This window comes from Chaetodon auriga, chromosome 22 (assembly GCF_051107435.1).
Source record: "Chaetodon auriga isolate fChaAug3 chromosome 22, fChaAug3.hap1, whole genome shotgun sequence".
NCBI classification, from domain to species: Eukaryota; Metazoa; Chordata; class Actinopteri; order Chaetodontiformes; family Chaetodontidae; genus Chaetodon; species Chaetodon auriga.
In genome coordinates, this window is record NC_135095.1 from 18,258,018 (window position 1) to 18,282,773 (window position 24,756).

At 49.9% G+C, this 24,756-nt stretch overlaps 1 protein-coding gene across 1 annotated transcript; it reads right to left on the reverse strand.

Annotated features, from left to right (window-relative positions):
• Positions 1-61: 61 nt before the first annotated feature.
• On the reverse strand, positions 62-24,644 carry LOC143315129 (SLIT-ROBO Rho GTPase-activating protein 1-like). The gene is made up of 23 exons (XM_076722611.1): positions 24,208-24,644; positions 16,467-16,662; positions 15,654-15,708; positions 15,440-15,547; positions 13,580-13,642; positions 12,633-12,830; positions 12,300-12,428; positions 11,588-11,809; positions 11,392-11,493; positions 9,607-9,804; positions 8,952-9,036; positions 8,835-8,862; positions 8,672-8,705; positions 8,035-8,095; positions 7,860-7,937; positions 7,653-7,787; positions 6,591-6,696; positions 5,846-6,070; positions 5,050-5,129; positions 4,527-4,707; positions 3,512-3,643; positions 2,815-3,154; positions 62-2,410 (listed from the first exon to the last, which is right to left on the reverse strand). Exons 1-23 carry the CDS (start codon positions 24,272-24,274, stop codon positions 1,949-1,951), a joined length of 3,285 nt encoding a protein of 1,094 aa, XP_076578726.1. The 5' UTR covers positions 24,275-24,644; the 3' UTR covers positions 62-1,948.
• Positions 24,645-24,756: the final 112 nt, after the last annotated feature.

Genomic DNA, 24,756 nt, shown 5'->3' on the forward strand with positions numbered 1-24,756 from the left:
CAGTGTTCGTTCAGAGCACGAAGAACCAAACGATTTTTTTAGACTCGGAGCTTTAAACAGACAGAAACAGCGTAGGTTTATTGAGTGTTCAACCAAAACATTTAGCCACATTTCATGTAAAGAAAGGTTCAATCAGTTAATGACTTGAGTGCTAATTTGTTCCGATTTATTTATAATATAAATACAACACGTGATACAATCCATTTGGCTATATGAGCTCATCTTTAGGAAGCTCAGTTTTCAAATACAGCAACACTAACAGACAAAAACCATTTCCTTAATTATGAAACACATTCAAAGGAACCTCCCGTTGAGTTAAAATGCACCAACATGTTATGATGCTACATGCCAAGTACACGATCCTATACATCAAAGTGCAATGTCACAATGGGTTAATGCTAGAATTCATAATTCAGTAATCTACTAAACACTTTATTATTATTTCATTCAGAGTGCTGCTGCTCTTCGTTCAGGACATGCGTGAGTGGATTCACAACTCCCCAAAAAAGACAAGGATTAAAAAAAAGGCACTTTCACATACACACACACACACACACACACACACACACAGATGTGCATCCACAGCCCGTCTCAGCACGTCGTGTCTCATGTCAGTCGCCACACACACATCAGTTACCAGCCCGGTTTGAGGCCACATTCAGTGTGCTGTTCAAGTGTTGGTTTTTTTTTTGGGCGTTTTCACACAGAGCCCCACCCTGTTAGCTTATTGTGAATTTAAGGTTAACTAGTGACTTCAGTGACTTCACAAGCAGGTAAACCATTATTCTGGCGCGCGCACACACACACACACACACACACACACACACACACACACACACACACACACACACACAGAAAGTGGCATGCTTTTTGCACTCGTTTCCCCCAACTTGCACTTGCGTGTTCTGGCACTCAGGGCAGGCATGAATTATCTATCATCTATCACTATTCTAGTGCTTCTGCACTTACAAGGGAGCAGAACAAGGGCAGGCAAGCAGGACACGCACTCCCCTCACACACACACACACACACACACACACACACAAACAAGAACAAAAGCATACACCCACCCCCGTCCCAGAAAAAGTTCTGTCCAAGCTCCCTCCACCACTCAACCATCGCACCCTGTTTGAAGCTCCGGGCTGGGCGTGGGTCCCCCCTCCGAAAACACAAGAAGGCTGTTAAAAAGTTTAGCGAGCGGCCTCGGACGCTCGCTGAACATTCAATAGATGGCTGAACAGTCGTTAGATACTGCAAACATTCATTAAATAGCTGGACGTTGGTTAAATAACGTGAGTTTGGTGTCACCGACGACCTCAAGAGGCGTTTCGTGGTTTGAGGTGCAAGTGAGCTTAGCAGCTGAACCGAGTGGAAACTAAAAAAATAAATTATAAGTCACGCAGACGTCGTTGGACCTTCGTCGCCTTCACTGCCGCGTCCTCGTCCCTTCAACACGTCCGGTCCGTCCTCACAGATGCAGCAGCCGATCGGGATAGTGTTCAAACAGCGGCCTCTTGGGCGGCAGCTCTTCGGCTCGCGCAGGCCTATCTTCATGACAGTACAGCCAACATTCACGTCACGGAAACTACACGTCACTGGAGCTGGACTACACCCCCCACGTCGGGACAGGAAGCTCTGCCTGCGCTCGCTCCCGTGTCTCCTCGCACTTTTTTAGCTAACCTTTGATAAATGCTTCGATACATGGAGAAAGGAAACTCCTACACACCAAGAGAGTACACACCAACCTGACAACACATAAATATCATGGCATATCATATCATAGGTCATGTCATATATGATAGTTTATTACTACATTAAATCCTTTTCTCTTTCCTACCGTTTCTACCCTCGTGTTGATTATAAACATTAAGCAGTACCCTGATCTCCTCTTCTGGCCCATTTTTGGCCCGGGTCGGCCTGATTTGGCCTCTTATCGGCCTGGTTTGGCTCACATGGTGCAGGATTTGTCGAGCGGTGGGGGCAGAGGCGGGGTGCTGCTCTTGGGTGGGACCATAGGTTTGGGTCTCAGGGCGGGGGGCCGCAGCGGTGCCCCTATGCGGGCGGCTGCCACGGGCTTGAAGGAGCCCAGGGTGTCGGGGGAGGGATTGGCCGGTCGGGGAGGTCCGGGCGGAGGTCCGGGGAGCGGGCTGATGGGGCTCAGAGGACTGAGGGGGCTCGGGGTGCCGGGCGTGCCTGGGGTTCCGGGGGTCCCGGGAGTCCCGGGGGTGCCGGGGGTTCCCGGTGTGCTGGGGGTGCTGTGGGGGCTGGGAGACTCGGAGGAGCAGGTGGTGATGGGGCCGTTCTTCACCTGCTCCAGAGTGTCCAGCACCACGTCGGGAGCCGGCCGGCAGCCCTGCCGCTCCAGCTGCCTCAACTCCCCCAGAGCCACGGTCACCGTCTCCTCGATGTCCTGCAGGAGGATTACAGAGGAGGACTCCATGAGGAGAGCAAAGGAGGACAGTTTCATTTCAGCGCAGCCTCTCAGCTTTAAACCTGCAGCAACGAAACTCGTTAGCAAACACTAGTTTATTTCCACATCAGTCACAGAGAGACGCGACCGTTCCTGTGGACTCTGTTTGTGTCACCTGAAGAACCTCAGTCCAGCATTCTCTCTCTGAGCTCTGTGTTTGGTCTCCTCCTCCTCCTCCTCCTCCTCCTCCTCCTCTGCTCTGTGTTCAGCAGCTGGTCTCTGACTGCGTCTGTCTGCTGCTCAGCAGGTGGCGTTCAGAGGCTTTTTACAGCTTCTTCTCTGAAAACGACGCTACGAGAGCGCTGAGAGTGTGTGTGTGTGTGTGTGTGTGTGTGCGCGCGTACCTGTGCCAGTGTGTCGGGGTCCAGCGCTCTGGAGCGATGTGATTCGCTGAAGCCGTGCTGCCCGCTGCTTGAGCGACGAATGGGCGTGTCCTCCGGCCTCCGCAACGAGTCATGTCGGCTCACCGTCATGGTCACTGCGGTGGAGCGGCGGCGGCGCTCCGGGCTGTCAAGGGGCGGGGTCAGGCCCTGCCCCCGTCCCAGCAGCAGCTCCCGGGGACTGAAGTGACCCGTTACAGGTGGAGAGCTCCGCTCCATCACCCCCCCGTTCCCGTGGCAGTGGCTGTCGTTGGAGCGGCCGAGGGGGCGGCGGAACAACCCGTCGGTCCGCTTCCTCCTGTGGCTGTCGACAGGAAGTGCGATTAAACTTTTTACTACATTTCACCTCTGAACTCAAACATCTCATAACAAAGAGCAGGACTTTTACTTGTAGTGGAGTATGATTACATTGTTGTATTAGTACTTTTACTAAAGTAACGGATGTCAGTACGTCTTCCGCCCTGCTGGTCTCGTGTCCTCTGTGGACATGTGGTGAGACGCGCTCTGTTAGGACAGACTGAATAAACGCTGTCTGCACGTGTGGAGTCACATGACAGAGCGTGAAGACAGCAGGATGAAGAGCACAGGTATTTTTAGAGGTGAGAGAAGAAGGTGGGAAGCAGCTTCGTCCTCTGCTGAGGAGGACGCCGTCTGCACAGACCTGTTGTAGGTCTCCGGGGGTCTGATGTCGGTGGGGGAGCTCAGCTCGCTCCTGGACCTCTTGTCGTCGGTGCTGCTGCTCCCTCCGTCGCTGTCCGCCTTCTGACTGAGCGTATCCGACATGGCGTCGGCCCTGAACGCACACCACACACACACACACACACACACACACACACTCCATCAGGACAAACTAACACAGCGCACCAATCATCAATTAACTGATCAATAGCATGTGGTCAGTGAGTCCAATCAGCCTGTTAATCAACACGGTCTGAAGTCCAGAGAGAAACAAATCCCCCAAATCCGTCACCGCGGCCTGTCGATGAGTCAACGAGGCCACTTATGTCAACGCCTTCAATCTGCTGAGCGCCGTCGCCCCAACGCTGACGATCGAGGACTCATTCACAGTGAATCTTTAAGAAGTCGTCCAAAATGTAGACTTTTATTTTAAAACAGGAGGAAACTGCATTTGTTGGGGACTAATTTCAGCTGCGGATTAATCCACGTCTGGTGTTTTAGTGTTTGTGGGATCAGGTCTAAATAAATAAACATGATCTGAATCCACTAAAACACTTCGATTAAAACGTATTTTATTTATTTTTATTATCTGAACGTTCAAATTAACGATGTTTCAGCTTGTTTTTGGCTCACTGTCACTTTTCCTCGTCAGAACCTTCAGATAAAACACTCAGTAGTTCAAACACGAGTCTGGAATAAGATGATAAAATCAATACATCCACACAGTGTGTGTGTGTGTGTGTGTGTGTGTGTGTGTGTGTGTGTGTGTGTGTGTGTGTGTAAAAATGAATTTGCTCTGTGGCAGAATACGATCAATCAGCTCTGCAGAGACACGAAACGCTTCAAATAATCGATTTCAAAGGGTTTGATGACGGCAAGAAAAAGGCAGAAAATCCTGAAACCCACTTTAAAAGCACATTAAAGCAGAGTGTGTGTGTGCGTGCGTGTGTGCGTGCGTGCGTGCGTGCGTGCGTGCAGACCCGGCGCCGTGCACTCGCCTGTCCTTCACCACGATGTACTGATGAGGCACCAGGCCGTGGTTGCCGTTGTGCCGCCCCTCCCACCAGTCATGTGACGCGCGCTGGAAGAGCTGCAGGGACGCTCCCTTCTTGAAGGACAGCTCGCGGCCCGACCGGCCCACGTAGTCGAACCTCGCCACCGCCTCCACGGCCTCGCCCTCTGCCGGGGACATGGAGAGAACAGAGGAGGAGGGGGTGGAGATGAAGATCAGAGCCGGACGTGGAGGCGGGGGTGAACCTGAACCCGTCAGTCGGCCGTCTCTGCGGCTTTGTTCCCCCCGGCTCGGCCAATCAGACGAGAGCATTACAAAACGTTAAGGGCTTAAGTCTCTATCAATTCAGATGGAGAGAGCGGGGAGGAGGGAGGGGCGGGTGGGGTGTGGAGAAGGGAGGGTGGAGGGTGAGATGTCTCCATGGCTGCTGTTGCCGTAGCAACCTCTCTCCACCAGGAAACAGGGATGGGAGTGTGGGCGACTGTGTGAAGGTCAGGGGTCGTGCGTACCCTCGTCGCTGGTCTGGGTCTCGGTGCCGCCGTCAGGCTCGGTCTCCTCCAGCGCTCCCGGCTCGCTGAACGGACTCTCGCTGCGGGAGGAAGGCGAGAGGCGTCAGGCACACACAAACACACACACACACACACACACACACACACACACACACACACACTGTCCTTTCAACACGGGAACAAAGGGAGGAGGACACACACACAGACGGAGACAAGCTGCACATCAGAGTCTGACGACGTGAAGGCTGAACGCCGGACGCCCAGTCAGACTGACGGACAGAGCGTTTCCACACACTGATGTAACACCTGAGAGGCTCTACAGAAGGGCTTTTCAAACACTGTGGGCCCCACCCCACAGCTCCCACGATGCTTTGGGGGGATGTGAACAGGAAGTGTACGGATTCAGTGAGTTATGCGACTTGTTTACATGTTTACCACCATTAAAAGTTTGCCGAATCGGCTGTCAGCAGCTCATGTTTGCAGTGCGCTCAGGATGCACAGACAGCTGTCGCTGGATCATTTTGATCCTGAAGAAAAACTTAAAAAAGTGAAACTTCTCAGGCAAGTTCTGCAGCGTCTTTTTCAAAGCAGATTTGTGGACTTTTACGTGTGATGGACATCAGATGTAATGAGAAGTCACACTGAATGAGGGAATATCAGGGTTCAGAAGGTTAACCTCAGTGGAAAGTGGGAATCAGGGCGCACAGAGGAACATAACGACATCAGGATATTATAATGAAATGAATTCGATTAGCGACTAACGAGCAAATGAACGGTTTTACATGCTGAGTCTCACCAGTACTGGTCTCCGGTCATACACTTCTCATAAACCGGCCCGGGCAGCTCCTTGGTGTCGGGGAAGATGTTGTCGTGGTTCAGGATGACCGTCTTGATGACCTCGTTGACGTGCGCCTGACAGGCCACCTGGTCCAAGGTGTCCGGCGTGGGCAGGAGGGTGGGGCCGAACACGATGGCCAGGTTCCCAGCATCCATCATGTTCTCGTCGCTGTACTGGGAAAGGCTGTGGGAAAGGGAAGCAGTGCGAGAGTGCTGAGACATTTCACGACATTCTGGTCCTGAAGGAGCTTCTTGTTCCACAGGCTGACGTTAAAACGCCTTCACTGAGCTTTTCCACATTCGGGCTCCATCACTGTTTCTTGGGAGCTGCCACCAGCTTCCAGCGGACCTGGAAGTCAAATCCTGACGGAAACAGAAAATTTTCTCTCTCCTCCACAGCGAAGCTCCCGCTTTAATAAAAGTGACGCTGAGAGCACTCGATAATACAGGCAGCGATACGTGCAGCCGTGGATCACACCTGCACATCACACCTCTCCATCCCGCTGCTCTCAGTCTATATTTATTTGAGAGGCTGCAGAGATGAAACGAGCTCTGTTTTATCATCTCTACATGCTTTAAGTGCACACTCCTAACCTCTTCACCATAAGAGAGGTTTATCCTCAGCTTTGAAATCAGGTGGGATGAGGGAACATTGGGACTGTCATTAGCGGTGAGGGCCTGGTTTCGTGTGAGTGGACACTCACTGGTTGAGGAAGGCGAACAGGTAACGCATCACCACCAGCGTCGCCCTCGGGACTCCCAGCAGGATCTTACGGATGCACTGCGCCCTCTCGTACATGTTCTCGATTCCTGCAGCGAGAAATAAACATCAGAGCCGCCGCCGTCAGACACGACGAGGCGTAACACATCCGGAAAGAGCGCAGACAGAGAAGCAGTGTTTCTGCCGTGGAGGAGACGAGTTTCAGAAAGACAAAGAGACACGAGAGAGAAACAAAGACAAAGAGAGCGAGAGGGGAGGCGAGTGTGTGGGCTGAGATTCAGTCTGCATCTCCACTTCAGGGAGAAGGACACAGCACGAGAGCTCGACGGCAACAGATGAGGTGAGCTTCAACAACTTTTCCACATTTCTCACTCCGACAACTTGAACTTTGGTTTGAAGAACTATTCTCCAGCTAACATGAGCGCGGCCGGCGAGGCCTTTGTTGCACCTTATAGTCAAACCAGTGCTGTGTTTTTAGGCTGACACTAAAATCAATATCTGAGACTGTGGTATTATTTATGTTATGTGCTGTTTTTTCATGCGTTTTTGAAAAGAATCCCTTGAATTCATTTTTTAAAGAATTGTGACAAAAATGTAAAGGTGACTCTCTGCTGGACATTGTTTCCATTAATGTGTTGGCCATAAAACTGATCTATTCCAGGTACACTGGTGTCATTAAACGTTTGCCGAATTAGCCGTTAGCAGCTGATGTTTGTAGCGTCCTCATGGATGCACACTCAGCTCTTACTGGATTACTTTGATCCTGGAAAAAACTTAAAAATGTGAAAATTCTCAGGCAAGTTCTGAAGCGTCTTTTTTATGGACTTTTCTTGTGATGGACGTCAGAGATCGCGTAGCATCGTGCAGTGACGTCGCCTCACGTCTCGCACTCACAGCCTTAAAGCCCTGATCAGGACTTAAAATGGTGACATTTCCAGAGGAAAGTCGACACAGCAGCAGAGAGAAACCAGAGAAACTCCAGCAGCAGCCTGTAAAGCAGACGTTCATGCGTGCACAGCTGCAGCAAACGCACGGCGGTACTCACGGACGCAGGAAATGAGGTCATTGAACCTCTCCTTTGGAAACAGCGGGTTCTCCAAACCCCTGAAGTAGAGCTTCAACACTCCAGCCACAGAGTTGATGTCGTGGTTGCTCTCCTCGTCAATCAGCGGGTCATTACCTGCAAGACGGACAGAGGGGTCAAACACGTCCCTGCAGCCGTCCATCACGTGACCATCGGTGATGACCTCACCTCTCTCGAAGGAGTTCTTGATGTCGTTGACCTCCACCTGTGACCCTGACACCCGGAATATACCTTGATGCTGGAGACCTGTTGGAGCAGAGGGGTTAGACCTGCAGACCTGCTGGGTTTATTCGACACGCGTTCCTCACCAGCTGAGCCCAGCGAGCCTGAAGCTGCAACTCACCGTGCAGGTTGATGAAGCGGATGCAGCTCTCCACAAGCAAAGGTATGGCTTTGGTTGAATCCTGTAAACACAGTCATCAAGTGCACAGTCAGAGTCAGATCTCATGACTCCTGGTTCCAACAATCAAGAACCAACAACGTGTTCGTCCATCCCTAAAAAACTGCTCACCATTTTAGTCTCATTTTCAGAAAAGGCTCAATAACTTCCTGAAACAGCCGGCCACTGTTGTTTTTATCAAACATTACTCAAACAGTACATTTATTGGAGGCTTTTCTCAGCTCAACAAGTCAAAAAAGGAAATAAACTGAAGGCTATTTCCTGCATTTTCCATATCTTCCTCAGCCAGACCACTGACCTTTAATTATGACATCTAATTTTCATATAATGCTCCCAAAATGGATATGTGCATAATTAAGAGGGTCAGGAAGTAGCCTACATGCAGCCTGACAAGCGAGACTCGGGGAACACTGCGGGCGAAGTCGCTCACGGTTGCATGTTAAACTCGCCGCTCTGAGGGCAGGCTGATAACTGAAGGCGGCTCAGATTGATTTCTATCACCTCCTGCTTCCTCTCATCTGAATTTCAGGAACTCTGAACGATTAAAGTAAGAAACAGCCTGAAAGAAGTGAAACTCTACCTGGTGCTTGCTGTGGGAGTTCTTCCGCCCACGACTGTAATGAGCAGAAGGAGGAGAAAGTAAGAAGAGAGTCTCAGTTTCACAGAGCTCAAACTGAAGCGAAGGGAAGTAACATTTATTATTAACATGAAGAGAAAATGTGCACTGAGACACGAGATTATACCTGGTAGTCAGCAGTTCAGCTTTATATCCTGTAAGGAAAAAGACAGCGAGTAATGATCACGGCTGTCCTCTAAAATAGAAGACAGAAGACAGAGGGAGGCGGTTCATGTGCTCTTACCCTCCGCTAAGGCTTTCTTCAGGATGTCATGTTTGGCCTGGAGTTTGGAAATGAGGTTACTGCCCTCCAGGTACTCACGGAACTTCTGAGGGTCAAAAAATAAGCAACGAAAACATAGAAGTTCAGTTCAGTGTTTCTCCAACAGAGGGCGCACCTGAGGTGGCGCACCTGAGGTGGCGCACCTGAGGCGGCGCACCTGAGGCGGCGCACCAGCAACAAACTGATTTCAAAGTCAGCAAGCAAAGACCTCGACGCTAACATCGTCAGGTTTGTCGACACCTGGTCGGACCTCTAGTTGCAGGTAACCTTCTGGTAAAGGCTTCTCATTGGCCGACATGGCTTTGGGGTTACAGCGCCACCTGTTGGTTTGGCTCTGGGCTGTGTTTTTGTGTTTTTGTGTTTTTGCTCCACCCAGCTAAAGCCACCAGCCACCTGTCAATCTTGTTCCTGCTGACCTCCACTGGTTTACCTGCTCACCTGGCTGGAGGTGTACTCCAGGACCCTGTGACATCACTGGTGGGTGTGGTTACAGGTGCAGCAGACCACACCCACCAATGCTCGTGGGTGTGGTCAGGGGTGAAACAGGTTTGAATCTTTTAACCAGAACCTGCTGGTACGTGACGTTTCTGAACGTTGCGTCGCGCCGTTCGCTCACATTGAAGTAGAAGAGCTCCGTCTCCTGCTGATTGGCTCGTCTCTTGGCCAGACTCGGTTTGTTCAAGTAGCCGTCCGACACACTGGACTTGACCGACTCGGAGGACGGGCTGTGGGTGAAGCTCTGGGAGACGTCGTAGTCGTCCAGCACCGTCATGTCCTGCAGGGTGGTCAGAGTCGCACCCCAGGTCTTCTTCACCTGGAGGGGGACAGTGAGATGCTGCTCAGAGACAACCTGAAATCCACCCACTGATCATTTTAAATGAATCAGACGCGGCTGCTGTGAGGGACCCAAACCATCGCGGTTCACATTGATCTCTGCACAAAGTGCATGTGGATGCTGCACAAGGTCAGTCCCAAACGACTCCAGCACAGACTGTGAAGATCAGTCTGAGAAACGTGAACTTCAGGACCGATTTCCTGCTCGGAGACACCTGATAAATACGTCTCAGAGCTGCATTTGAATCCTGTTTCCACCTTAAAACCGCACTGACCTCCAGACTCGTCCTCCAGCTCCTGACTGAACGTCTTGATAAATGTCATCCCTGCACAAGACTTCACGGACCACAAGCTAAGAACGAGTGATTTCAGGTCTCATTTTCCAAAGAAGCGCCCAACCGCTCAGTCTGTGTACTCAACGTATGCAAAGTGTGTTTGTATTTACAGCAAAGATAATGGCTGTAAAAGCGTTTGTATTTGCACATAATAATCAGGGTGTGCTCGTGTGTGCGTGTGTGTTTGTCAGCTGCTGAGACGTGCAGACGCAGCTCATTAATCCACACTCCTTCAGCATTTTTATGCCCTTCAGGGCGAGTTAACAGCTGCCCTCTGTGCACACAACACTCAGTCTGCTCCACAGCAACAGCGAGGACGCCAGGACTGCAGCACCACGTCGCTTTCGGGCGGCACAAGTTTATTTTTAGAGGCTACATCTGCTCCATCATCGGCCCATTACAGCCGTATAAATTACCATAAGTTTGCGCAAAGTTCAGAGCTGTCAGAAAAACATTTTCATTTGTCATCTGTGAGCTTCTTGGCCGCAGTGAAATTTCTCAACAACCACTGGACAAACTGCCAGGAACATCAGTCTTCAGGGGATGAATCCAAATGAATGTGGGGACTTTGCTCATGCTAACGTCAATCACCAAACGACAGCAAAAACACGTGTACGACAGGACAAAGTGTTATGATGTGATAAGTTTACGTTCAAACTAGGCTGCGTTTGCGTAGCTGGAGCAACTCACTGCAGGTGCGACAGCAACAGTGTTCAACGCAACAAGCTCATTTCACCACCTCAAGCAGAAGCTAACGGGTACAAGAAGAGTTCAACAGCAAAATTAGCTTAGCATAGCATCATCGGATATTTGTCAAGTCTTATTTCATCACAAATATCACTGCTGCAGAAATACCCTGAAATACTGTGATATTATTTTTGGGCCCTAATAGCACATTAACACGCTAAAGGCTGCATAATAATTCAACAAAAGTTTAGTTGCATAACTCTAAATGTTACAACAGGGCAGAAAGAGTAAGCTCAAATAAAACACGAGCTAAATGCTAATATTAGCATGTTAACATGCCTTTTTTTTGGGGGGGGGGTCAAAAACGACACCATCTAAACTCTTTGCATATGGAGTCTCATGCTAACTGACTGGACAGTCGCTGGTAATGTGAGCGGTCCAGCGAATGGGCTGTGAGCACGGTCTCGATGTCGGGGATAACGTCTGCAGCACATATGGAGATTTTGACCGTCACTTTGGATTTTGTGGGTATTTGTGTGTCTGACCTCTTCGTTCTCTATCTTCAGAGACACCAGGCGAGTCTGGAGCTGCGTGAGGCGGAGGCTGAGCTCACCCTGGACCTGTGGCTGGGAGCCAATCTGGGTCACCTGACAGGAAGTGGAAGTGGAACGAGAACGGGACATTGAGGAAATGACTCTCCAGAGAGAACTTTCATCAAACACGGCTGCTCGATATACTGACTGTGTCGCCCATGTGGGCCTGGAAGCCGAAGCGCTGCGGGGGGCAGAAGGCAGTGGGGTAGAGGCCCAGCAGACGCTGCCTGTCGCGGGCGGGGTCCAGGCCCTCCACGGCCCCCTCCAGCACCTCCAGACCCGCCCTCCTGGAGGCTTCAAGGCTCAGTTCGGCTGATAGGTAGGTCCTCAGAGCCCGGCTCAGACTGGAGTGGTACCCTAGGTCACAGCACTGAGACCGAGAGGAGGCAGATTCACGGCGAGGGAAGAAAAAGGAAGGAAAAGTTTGACATCAAGTGTCTTTTCCCATTTTCAAATTTTCTTTAAATCTTTTCTGAACAAAGAACATGAGAATCATTTCGGTTTAAGAGGTTTAATCACTTCAACAGTCTGTTTAAGGGCTCAAGATACTACAATACCCATGAGCCTCTCCTGCTCGTGCAATAGAGAGGAAGTCAGTCAGAGGCACGAATCAAATTCAAAAGCTTGGCGTCAAATTGGTGCACAAAATACGGGACCATAAGCCGTTTAGACTCTAGAAAACATGGCCGCCGTCTCGCTCGCAGGGTTTCTGTGTTTCACCCTCCGGCTGCAGTCTGTCGTACAAACATGCATTTTAATCTTAATGGTTGTCACTACAGGCCCGGGGATCCATGTTTGTCACTGTTTACTACAAAAACAAATCCAGGTGTGACCGCGGGGATGGACAGACGTATACTCACGTCGATGATGTCGGGCAGGTCGTGGATGTAGTATTTGAACACGGAGGCGTTGGTGGCCTCCAGAGTCAACAGATACTCATTCCTGGCTTTAAGAGTCTTCAGCTTGTTCTCTGAGTACTTCGCCTTCCTCTGATGGAGAAAGAAACACATGAAAAGATTTAATATTGGTTAGACTGTCGCTGCCGGAGTCCACGCTTCCACTCTAAACCGTCTCATGAATAACATTAAAGTGAGGAAGAGCCGAGGAGTCGTCTTCGGCTAAAAACACGTTTAATTATCCATCGGTGTCATTTCCATTCAGTCACGCGTGATGCTGGAGCTATTTTCATGCACCTTCTCTCTCATCTTCTCCATCTTGCGGGCGGCGTTGCGTCTCTGGTGGCGCTCTTCTATCCGCAGGCCGAACACGGGCTCCCCCCCTCCGCCCGTCCCCGACACGCCCTTCACGCGTCCCTCCTGGCGCTCCGCCTCCCGCAGCTTGGTCTCCGCGCTGATCGTCTCCACGTGGTACATGTGGTACGTCTTCATCACCTAGGTAACAGCAGCCCATAATAACACAACATCACACGTTGGCCACCGACCGATCTCACTGCTCAAGGCCGTCGGGCCCACTCTGATGTGATTTCCAGAGTTTGGACAGGAGGCTTTTAAGGCGAGCGCTCTGACAGACAAACTGACGTCTGACAGAAATCAGCAGACTTTCTGCCGTTGGGCTTTTCGCAGACCTGAAAATAAAGAGACAAAAAGCTGAATTCATGGCAGCACAGAGTGAAAATGTGAGGCAGCGAGGATGCTTTCTGAGCTTCCTGTCAAAGGCGCCTCTGCGACGCCTCCTCTGCCCACTTTCTAATTGGCTTTAATGACCTTTCAGCTGATGTTCTGTCTGCTGATTTCACAGGTTTCAAGACTTTTAGAAAACAAATATAAAGAAATCAGAAACGATGCAGGGAAGCATCAGAGCTCAGAATAAAGCCCGAGGTCCAGAGGACACGGGACATCAGGGTCAGTGCAGAGTAAGCATTCGCTCCATGTGTTTGATTGGCTACAGAGAGACACCATGATGTCACTTCCTGTTGTAACTCAGCTCTCATTCAGCATTTTCTGTTCTCTTGCACATAAATTTTTTTAAGTCGATAAACGCAGCTGAATGTGTCGACCGATGAGAGGTAATGAAATAAAACCTCAGCTGGATCAAACTGTCCTTTAAAGACTTTTTAAAGACCTGTGGACGAGACAAAAAGACAAAGACAAAACCGTCGCCTCCTCGATGAAGGACTTACGGTGTAAAGCTCGTTCAGAAGCTTCATGAGGTCCTCCTGAAGCTGAAACATGATCTCCTTACTCTGAAAGAGGAGAAGAAGAAAAAACACCATCAGCAGGAGGTCAAGGAAGCAGCGGTGCGTTCAAAGACTTCAGACGTTTATATCAATGAGGCACTTCAGGTCGTTTCTGAGGGACTTCACTCGACTTTTGAGCGACATCTCTAAAAAACTTTGATAACAGCTTCTTTACATGAAGGATCCATGGGAACGTGAGCGGATGAATAAACGACCACACAAACAAATGAGCCGAGCTCTGCTCACACACACACACACACACACACACACACACACACACACACACACACACACACACACACTGGACTTCTGCCTCATGCATTAAACAGCCCCTCCAGTCTGAAGGAGCTGTGTGGCAGCGCGGCGCCACATTAATATTACATTATGCTAAATGACTGTGGGATCCCAGGATGGATGAATCTGGTTCCCATGGCACCCGCTGAGAAAGGATCAGCTGAGCCTGTCGCCATGGCCACGGGGCTGTCAGCGTTGTCATGGCCACTGGCCGTCCGTCTCCCTCCGGTGTCCCTCCTCAGAGCTCTGGACTCTGATGTGATGGAGGTCTTCCTGCTTATAGCTGCTGGCAGCGCTGCACTTTAGTTAGCATGAATAAAAGACGAGCCGGCAGAGAGATTAATAATGAAGACGGCGAACTAAAGGCGGAGGCGGCGCAGCGCGTGCGTGCGCGTGCACGTGTGTTTAATTTGCTAAACTCCGAGGCGGCCTGAAGACCTCCGGGGAGCGCCGACTTTACTTTTCATTAGAATCAGCTCCTGTACTTAAAGAAGGCGTAAAAAATGAAGGAGCCTCGAGGTCTGAGGAGAGGAAAACTCAGCGCTGCTCAAGGACAAGACGGCGGTACTTCAGAGTACTTCCAGCTACCTTCTACTTCTACTTCTACTACATTAAGAGTTGAAATTATTAAGATTACAAACAAAACAGGAGTTCAAATAAACTCCAACAACGTTAAAGTACCACTAACACATTAACACTAATGATATGTAACACTGACAGCAGCCGCTCTGCACAAAGAAGAGAAATCCACTGAACGGATTCATCAATCTGTCTGTAATCTATAACATCTGTGCAATCTGATCTAAGAGAAATCAATGTTTTGATTTTTTTCACTGCTGTTTTGTTTTGTAGCCGTTTCGATAAAGTTTAACGAAGTTGATTTAAAAATATTCTGAATGGGAATTTAAAGATTTGAGATGTTTAGAACTCAGTTACACAATAAAACACCACCGAAGAAGACATGACTGACACTTTCGGTACATCTGGCTGAGAGCAGTACTTTCAGACTCTCACTTGTAGTGAAGTACTTTTATCATGCAGTATTACTACTTCCTGAAGAAGAACTTGAGCGCCACTGAAACACCCTCTGATGTGATCTGACATGAGTTCCTGCAGCGGCTTTGCGATTCCATAATTGATGAAGTTCTTTTTTGGACACACGTGCAGAAACCTGCAGGATTCATCTGATTTCTCTCGTCTCTCATTCTCGTGCAGCCGGCGTTCAGGCTTCACGTCACAGTCTATTACTGCCGACTGCGGCAGATTTAAAGGCAGACGCAGAGGAGAGAGGGAGGCGCCGCCGGAGCGCTCGTCAGGATTTACAGGAGGAAGCTTCATCGGCGATAAAACACGTGAAACATACGGAGGTCCCACCGTGTGCAGCGCCACACATCGAGTTTAGGCGGGAAAACTCTGTGAAGTCTGATAAATGTCACCTGAGTCAGCATTGAAGAAGAAGAATGTGTGGAGTCAGAAAGAGCACACAGGAAGTGAAGGATGTCAGCTCACCCTCTTCAGCAGGCGGGCAGAGTCCTCGCTGATGTGCGTGAGGCGGGAGATGACGTTGTTCAGGTACAGGTCGCTGAGCGTGGCGTGGTCCTTGCTCTCCCTCCTCACCTGGAGAAGAGAGAGAGAGAGACAGAGGCAGGCGGAGGAATACGATGAGTTCACGTTTCCCACAATGAAAGAATCTCGAGCACAAACGCAAACACGTTCAACCCACCTGGTTTAAGAGCAGGTACCAGCAGTTGACTGGAGAGAGCAGGTTCTGATCCTTCCTGAGGAGAGACGAGAGACTCTTTAAATCACCTGTGACCAGTCAGCCTGTTTACCCGAGGAATGATCCAAACAGGTGTTTTTGGAGCGTTCCACAACTCTTCTGGGATGTACTGCAGTGGTGGAAGAGATACTCAAATCTACTGCAGTAAAAGTAGCAGTACTACAGTGAAAAAATACATCCTGCATTCAAAAGTATCCAAGTATTTGCATCAAAACTTACTGAATGTATTGAAACTAAAAGTACTCATCAGGCTGATTTCAGATCAATACAGAACCAGATAATCTCTGATGCATTCATGTGTTCATGCTGCAGCTGCTGAAGGTGGAGCTCCTTTTAATCACTTCACACACTGTTGATTGACCTCATCTGCATCAATACATCATCACTCATTTGTTAATTACTTACTTGTCCGCTAACAGTTAGCCATCAAACATTGGTGATTTACGCTCATTGAAGCTTTCTTATATCAAAATTGTAAGCTCGAAACAATCAATTTAAACCAATAATATCGTGATATTCACTCTTTAATCGATCTTCAACTTTTAGCGGCACAGAGCTAAGACTCAGTCGTTAGCTAGATAACAACAGCGCGGCACATCGGTGTGTTTTCTGCTGTTTGTCACCTCAAACTTTGCACCGTTTACCCAAAACACTCATCCAGGCTTTGATTTCATGGTAGAAAATGACTTTTCATTGATTCATGATTCACTGCTCACACACACACACACACACACACACACACACACACAGTCCTACTTGTATTGCTGATGGTCTTTCGTGCTGCGTGTTTTGGCCATGAACCTCTCCGCCAGCTTCTCCAGGTTTCTGGAATATTCCGTCTCGATCTCGGCCTTCTTCCTGAAGAAGTCCTGCAGGTCCTGAAGCAGCTGGACTCGCATCTCTGTCTGCTGCTCCAGACATCGCTGCTGCTCCACCAACTGGGCCCTGACATCTACACACACACACACACACACACACACACACACACACACACACACACACACAGATGGATGCCATTGTAAATTAGACACTTTGGTAATTTGTTTATTCGTGGCAGCAAAATAACTGGAAGACGTCTGGAGGCAGAATTGTGGCATCCATTAATCTCTGGTTTTACCTCCACAAAGATGGCAGATCATCTGTCTTTGCTTTGCTCAGTTCATTCATCCTGCGCTGAAAAACAACACTCTGGGCTCTGTTCACACGGCGCACAGGTGGAAGGTTCAGTCACATGACGCAGCACAGTCAGGACCAGCGGTAAATCAGTCCGTATTTATCTTTAACCTTATCGGCTGTTCAGCGCTGCTTTACTGTACGAACAGTTTCTCCTTCGCTTCATTAAATCCCTGCAGAGCCTGAAGGCAGCACGACACAGTCAGCCCCGTGTGTCCTCGTCTCCTTTCCAACTTTCCTTTTAGCAAAAGTTTCATGTTTTATTCTTGAATCCTGCATTGTGGTTTAAAGGTCCACTGTGAGGGATTTAGTGACACCCAGTGGTGAGGCTGCGGACTGCAACCAGCTGAGAACCCCTCGCCTCACCCCTCCCTTTCAAAGTTTACAGGTGAAGGCATGAAAAGTGAGAAAGGCTCTTTGGTTTGTCCATTCTAGGCTACTGTAGCACCATGGTGGACTCTGCTCCGTCTGTTTTTACGAAAACAAACTGAATCTTATTCCATTTTTGCCAATAGATCCTCCTAAATCTTACTCACTGCTGCTTTAAACGCTGCTGTGTCACATTTTCTAAGATTGATAACTGAATAAAAAGCCACCGTCTGCCTCCAGCTGCAGGTTTGTGATGCTGTGCGTTCACATCGTGTCGAGCGTGTTTATCAATCACCAAACCCTCTGATCCATATTCCACCTCATCCATCCTGTTTGCACTCTGTGCTGCTGCACAAACACGGACCAAAATAGCAGGTGTGCACGGCAGCGCCCACACAGTCTGAGCCCCGAGAGCCACCGCCTCGCACTCGTCTGCGCTTCAGAACGCACTGCGGTGCTATGAGCTGAATGCTAACACCAGCATGCTAACACGCTTGCAGAGCCAATGCTAACATGCTTGTTTACCATGCTCACTATCATAGTTTAGCATGCTAACATTTGCTAATTAGCACGGAAACACACAAAGTCCATTAAGGCTGGTGGGAGTGTCGTTCATTGGCCTGATGATGGCGGTGAACAGTCACCAAAGTGATTAATATGAATGCCTGAAGCAAATTCCATGACAATCCATCAGACACTCGACTCAAAAACCATAAATGTCAGCCTCACGGTGGCGCTAGAGGACGAGCGGGAGGATCACCGAAGACGGTTTCATCCTCTGGGGACCATGAACATCTGGTGATTTCAGGCTGGACCAACATGGCTTACCGTGGAGCCACGTGTCCAGCATGGCTAAAGGTCCATGAACGTATGAGACGAGCAGTGAAAAATGTCCATCTGGACGTCTTCAAACTGCTTATCGTGTCTCACAGAAACCAAAGACATCGTGTCTCATCGTATCTGAGCGGCTGGAAACAGTCAGCGGTCAGTGTGTTTGCTTGATAACTGATGACAGATTGACGAGCTGCTTAATTTAAATTGTTTAATTTTCTGTGGGTTGACTAATCAACTAAATCAGCTGATAATTGATCACCGCCATCTTCTCCTTCCTCCCTCCTCTTCCTCCTCCCTTCACTCTTTAATCTCTTATAATTACTGATGAAGACTGTCCATTTTTCTCAGAGGAGTCACCTTGGACGACATCCTCTGACCGCAGTGAAAAACCTGCACACACAAACACTTTCTACATGCACACACACACGCACGCACGCACACACACACACACAAACACACACACGCACACACACCATCAGTCGGTCCTACAGTTGGCTGCACGCTTCAGCAGTCGTGCTGTTTCAGAGCTCGATCTATCTGCAGCAGGAGGAAGAGAGCGGGTACAGAATACACAATGATAACCCCGCCTCTCTCTCTCTCACACACACACACACACGCACACAAACACACACACACACGCAGACAGACACAAACCAATCCCTGGGGGACCCTATCCACTCCACTACCTGTTGTCTTGGCAACCACACACTGTGTGTGAACCATGTGATGAGGAAGGTGAAGACGAGAGCTCGAATCTGCCGCATCGACACACACACACACACACACACACACACACACACACACACACACACACACACACTTTGCCGGACATGCTTCAGAGGTCTGTGCAGACACACTGCCGTGGCCTCTGTCCCCACAGGTCCATGAAGCGTCTCTTTCTGTCCGTGTTGGTGTGGTATTGATCCTGGATTGCCGTTAGCTTACCAATTTAAAATGGCTGCCATTTCACGGCGCGCTCATGCACTGAGCGCCTGTTAAGCTGCAACACTTTCATATAAATGAATGTCTGCTTTGCTGCTCCGTGTCCCCGATGGCTCCAACACATCTTACCCCGAGCGGGCAAAATACTGGTTTCTGATTGGCCGGTTGGCCAAACGGGACATGTCAAATGTGGTCTGAAGCGTCCCAGCAGGCGGCGGTTTAATCACTCCTCTAAATTGGTGTTAAGTCTCCGTTGGGCTGCACGTAAAAACAGCAACACAGCTGATGCTTCATGCTCCGTTATGGTTAAAGGAACATTTGGATTTTTTGTTGAGAGTCAGTCAAGAAGATCGATGCCACTCAGGTTCGGTAGTACAGCAGGCAGTTAGCTTAGCTTAGCATAATCACTTGAAATGGGGGGAACAGCTAGCGTACTAAACTAATTAGAGCTCGCTAATTAACAATGTGTATCTCCTCCAAAATGATGTGAGACTGTTTGCATAAGCGTCCATCAGAGGCCGAGCTACTCCAGAGACTGAGCTGTCAGATGGACCCACCAGGAGCTAATGAGCTAATGTTAGCATGCTAAAATGTTAAAGTATGATGGTGATCGTGGTCAACATGGCACCGGCTCAACGTCAGCATGTTAGCATGTCACTGTGTGTATGCAGGAGCTGTTTCTCGAACGTGTGAAAGCTTTATTTGTGTCTGAGTATCTGTGTTCTGGACGGTAAGTCGGACGTAAAGTCATCTTTCATTTTAGGGTATTGTTATTTGCATTTTTCACCGTTTTCTGCCAATTTATAAACCAAACAATGAATGAAATAATCAAGAGAACAATCAGATGAACTGTCTGTTTATTGTCAGATGAGGACAACAAGTGTTGCAGAGGAGTTTGTGTCCGTCTGTCAAACGAGGAGGACATACATTAGGTTTGCTGAAGCAGAGAAGGAGGCGGATTGAAGCGGATCCACGGAGGAGCCGAGATTCTATCAATGGAAGTCCTCGGCTTGGATCACAGTCGATTGAATGTGAAAGGAGGACATCCGCCGCACTTTTACCGTTTGATGTCTGAAATGCTTCTTCTTAGAAACCTCCTCGCGTGTCCTCGTAACACCCCCAACGACAAGACTCAGCCTCTTTGATCAGAGGAGCTCCAGTCAGCACAGCACAATGAGGAAACACTCCGACATGGAGAAGAGCGTGCAGACAATACGGCGAGCACGGAGCGCTTGTCTGCTGAAATCTGCGGACTGATTCTATCTGAGAGCTGGTTTTGTTGCTTCAGCCGGCGGGATGGTCATCAAAGGTGAAAGCATGAGAGCGGTAGAGAGGAGGAGGACGCTCGTAAAGCCACACTTTCCAACATTTTCAAACAAACACAGTCCATTGTGCCGGTTTTAATCACGTGAAACCATTTCGATTTTCAGCTCTAAACACCTTCAACTTCAATTTGGATCAGTTACACCGTCACCACGAAGCCCCGAGCAGCGAGATTCATTTCAATCACCTCTGTTACTCCACATTAGTGAGATTATGTGCACACAGCTCAGGTCTGAGGCTGCTTAGGAAGCTGGATCACGTCCCAAAAAGCATTTAATGTGCTGCAATAAAAACAACGAAACATTTAAAGCAGAAAAAAAACCAACACGGTGCCAGAAAGCTCGACATGATGAGCACCTGGAGACGACGGGGTCTAGACTTTCCTCTTCAGAGGGTCTGAGCTCCAGCAGGGAGATGATTTGAACTGCTCTGTCTTCATACATCCAGACACCGATCGCATGAAAACCACTGATCTGTCCGTCAGCGCTCATCACTGAAATCATCGAATAAATCATGTTGGATAAATCGTTCAACTTGTGGTCGATTCAAGATTTTAAAGCAGGTTTTTCCCTGCAGAACGCAGGAAGAGTAAAAGAAGACCTGACCATGAGCACCAGGTGATTCAACGACACCCAGTTTGACAGACTGAGGAGAAAACGGAGCAAAAAAGACACAAATTCATGTGTGAATTTAAAGTGAGAATCATTGAATTTGAGTAAAAAACATCGCTGAATTCACCCAAACGTGACCTGAACCGTAAGGTCTGCGTTAGGCTCCAGAGTTCACTTCCCTCACAAGTTTTTATGAGCACAAAGCTCGTTTTTATCAAAGAAGCAGATTGTCCAATCACAGCTCTGCATCTTTCAGGTGGACTCATGGGTCATCCTGCAGAGTTCCACCTCCGTCCAAACCTTTCAGGGCTTCAGCTGTCTGTCACAGTGTGAACAGGAAACACGAAGGAGGCTTAAACTTCAGGCAGGTTCAGGAACTGATCCGACGAGCCTTGAGCCGACACTGATCGACGCCCCCGAGCGCCGAAGGGAACAATGTCAGCGTGCTTTGAGCCAGGATGAGGCTTCACATTTGTCTGTCTGTTTTTGTTGCTGCTCATCACACGTGGTGATTCAAAAAACGCCTCAGAGCATCACGATGCGGCAACGACACGACGGTTAATTCAGACGAGACGACGGAAAAACAGGCAAATCAGCTGGAGACAAAACTCTTATTTCAATATTTTATTATTGAATCATTTATCGTTCTCTGGTTGCAGCTTCTCAAATGTGAAGATTTGTCGCTTTCCTTCGTCTTTATGATGGTAAACTGAACATTTTTGGGGTTTTGGGCAGGAATACAGAAGCAATCAGAAACCATCACCTCAGCCTGCGGAACTTTTCCACCGTTCTCTGACATTTTCTACGGATCGAGTCGAGGAAGCAGCTGTCAAATCAGCTGATCATGAAAATAACGGCTAGCTGCATCGTCTGCTCTCAGATGGCTGACTTCCCTCCATCCTGGTCGAGGGAGTCTTCACTTCCAGCCGTGACTAATTCATTCACAATCCTCCGAGATGATTCATTACGCACATCTCATCCATTCAAACGTCGACTAGCTTCACTTCTGTCCGTGTGCATATACTGTACATGTGTGTGATGTCACAGGAAGAGGGGGCAGAGGGAAACGCACTGATGGAGGCCTTTGATTGGGCCCTCCAGAGTCGCCTCACTATCTTCATCTGCTCCTCTCCATCCTCCCGTCCTTCCTGTTTGCAGGTATGCAGATGTGAGGTCACCGATCACCTGCGTGCACACGCAGGCAGAAACAGGAGCCGCAGCGGCCGCATGCAGCAGGAAACGCTTCATCTCTGCCTCGCGTCTGGCTCTCCTCTCTCCCCTGCAGAGCTCCTTTCTTCTCCCTTTTCCCATTTGCATTTTCTCATTAAGGCGACCGTCATCTCATTCAGAGAGAGGAGGTGTCACACAGAGGCGAGGTGGCGCTCCGAATACCAGGAGCGCGCTCGCTGGATCGAACCACCATCCAACACAAATGTGTGCCGTCAGCACTGTGCATAATCTCTCCGCTACCTTTCCGCGAGGCTCACCTCACCTCGGCGAGCAGACCCCACCCCCTCGTGAGAGAGCGGCCGCCACCTCCTGTGTATACATTACACACCACCTCCTGCATCGGCCAATCAGGAGCCGGAGCAGGGAGGCAGACTTGGAAAGCACATAGTTACAACGCAGATCTATATGCCGGGCTCGCGGCAGGAGGCGCAGCGAGGGCCCGTCGGCGGGGGAGCGGGGGCTTTATCTGAGCGGTCATTTCAATGCAGGGCATCCCCGAGTGTGTTTTGGCAGGACGCCAGAGCAAGGGCCACACACACACACACACACACACACACACACACAAACAGGGATGAGTGTGTGTAAACAAGGCACACACTCCTCACACGGGGGCTGTAATGCTCTCCACTACTCTCCATTAAAACTAATCACTCAAACTCCGTCGATTCATTGTGTGCAGGCTGAGAGGAAGGTATGTCACACGAGGAGAGAGGAAGAGGAAGGAGGAGGAAGGAAGGGAGGACAGGGAGGAGGAGGAGGAGGGAGAGTAAATTATTTCTGAATGAAGCCGCCTGAATTTTGACGATTTGAACTCAACACAAAAAGGTAATCTGCCGTGGAGTAAACACACATCTCCTCCTCCTCCTCAGACTCAGAGGAGGCGCCGTGGATTCAGGTGGAGGAAGCGGTTCGTTCAGACGCTGAAAGTGATGGCGCCGCTGATGGTGATGGCGTGGGCGTAGGTGACAAGTGAATGTGGAAGTGTGAAGAGCCATGTGGAGAGGGAAGAGCTGCGTGGCAGAGGGAGGAAAAGGATGAATAGATCTCGCCAGAGAGGTGGGACGAGAAAGGTGGCGCCCTGGCTGTCTCTAACGGTATTTGCAGGTGTCCAAATAGGCCAAACGAATAAAGGTCGGACATTTTGAACCGTGCCTCCTCAGCAGGTGTCCTGCAGGTGAAGAGGTGCACAGCAAGGCGGCTTCACGAGCATCCCATCAGCCCTCCGCTTCACAAAATGAGGCAGCCTGTTGTAGTTTTACTGAAAGGTCATTCGATGCGTCCGTCACCGCCCCGGCGTAGCGGGGATGATGGTAACCATGGCGCCAGAAGGAGGAGGAAGAGGAGGAGGAGGAGGAGGAGGAGGAGGGGAGGGGAGGGGGTTGTCCCACGGTCATGGCAACCACTATTTCAGGAGTGAGTTTGTCATCATCATCACCTTAAACGTGTTCGCAGTTCAGCATCATGCCATCAGGTGATCTATGGAGACCACACACACACACACACACACACACACGCGCACACACACACACACTGCTGCAGTCACAGCCTCAGAGGAATACCAATAGAAAGACCCCCAGACGAGGACACACTCGCCTCAGGTCTGAGCGTAAAACCCACCTGCTCACAAACACACACACACACACACACACACACACACACACACACACAGCAAAGAGATCAAGGTGCTCTGCAGAACAGACCCCCCCCCCCCCCAACACACACACGCCATCCTCCTCCCCCCTCAGGCGCCATGCAGCACTCAGGATGAACCCAGAAATCCTGACGTCTCATGGTGAGGTGTCAGCTCCCATACACACCCTGCACAGGCTGAATCCAGCACGGGCACGAGGGCTGCACATGCTGGCAGACAGGTGTGTGTGTGTGTGTGTGTGTGTGTGTGTGTGAGTGTGAGTGTGTGTGTGTGCGTGCGTGCATAGGTGAGGAAAGGTGGGTGTGACTGCGAGCAATGGGTGCAGAGGTGCAGGAGGCGTTCACGTTAAAAATGACCATCTTACCTTTCACCTGGCTCTCGTATTCAGCGAGGATCTCTTTGTCCTTCTTGCTTTTGTTTGAGTTTGACATGTCGTCACAGGAAAGGTGACCGATGAGCAGGTGAGCAGAAAAAAAACACACAAAAATCCGCCTTATTTCCCTCCGTGTGCGCCGCCCGAGGCTTCACCCGCGAACATGCTACTTACATCCATCCAGTGCCGCAACAACACAGCCAGTAGTGGCCCCGCACCTCCACGCTGAGGAGCAGGAGGAGGAGGAGGAGGAGGAAGAGGCGGGGGGAGGCACGCGCGTGAAAAATCACGCACGCTCACAGAGAAATTACCCACTCGTGACCGCCGCGAGGACCCGCACAAACCATCCTGTTCATGAAGGAGTCAAAAACCTACAAAACCACACTTCCCTTCCTCCCGTGTCGCTCGTGCGAACACGCGATCACACCCGCGCGCACGCACACGCACGCACGCTGGCACCGGTCTGCAGGGAGGGAGGAGCGGGCACACGCCCACTACGTGCAAATGCAATGGACCACACACGCACGCACGCACGCACAC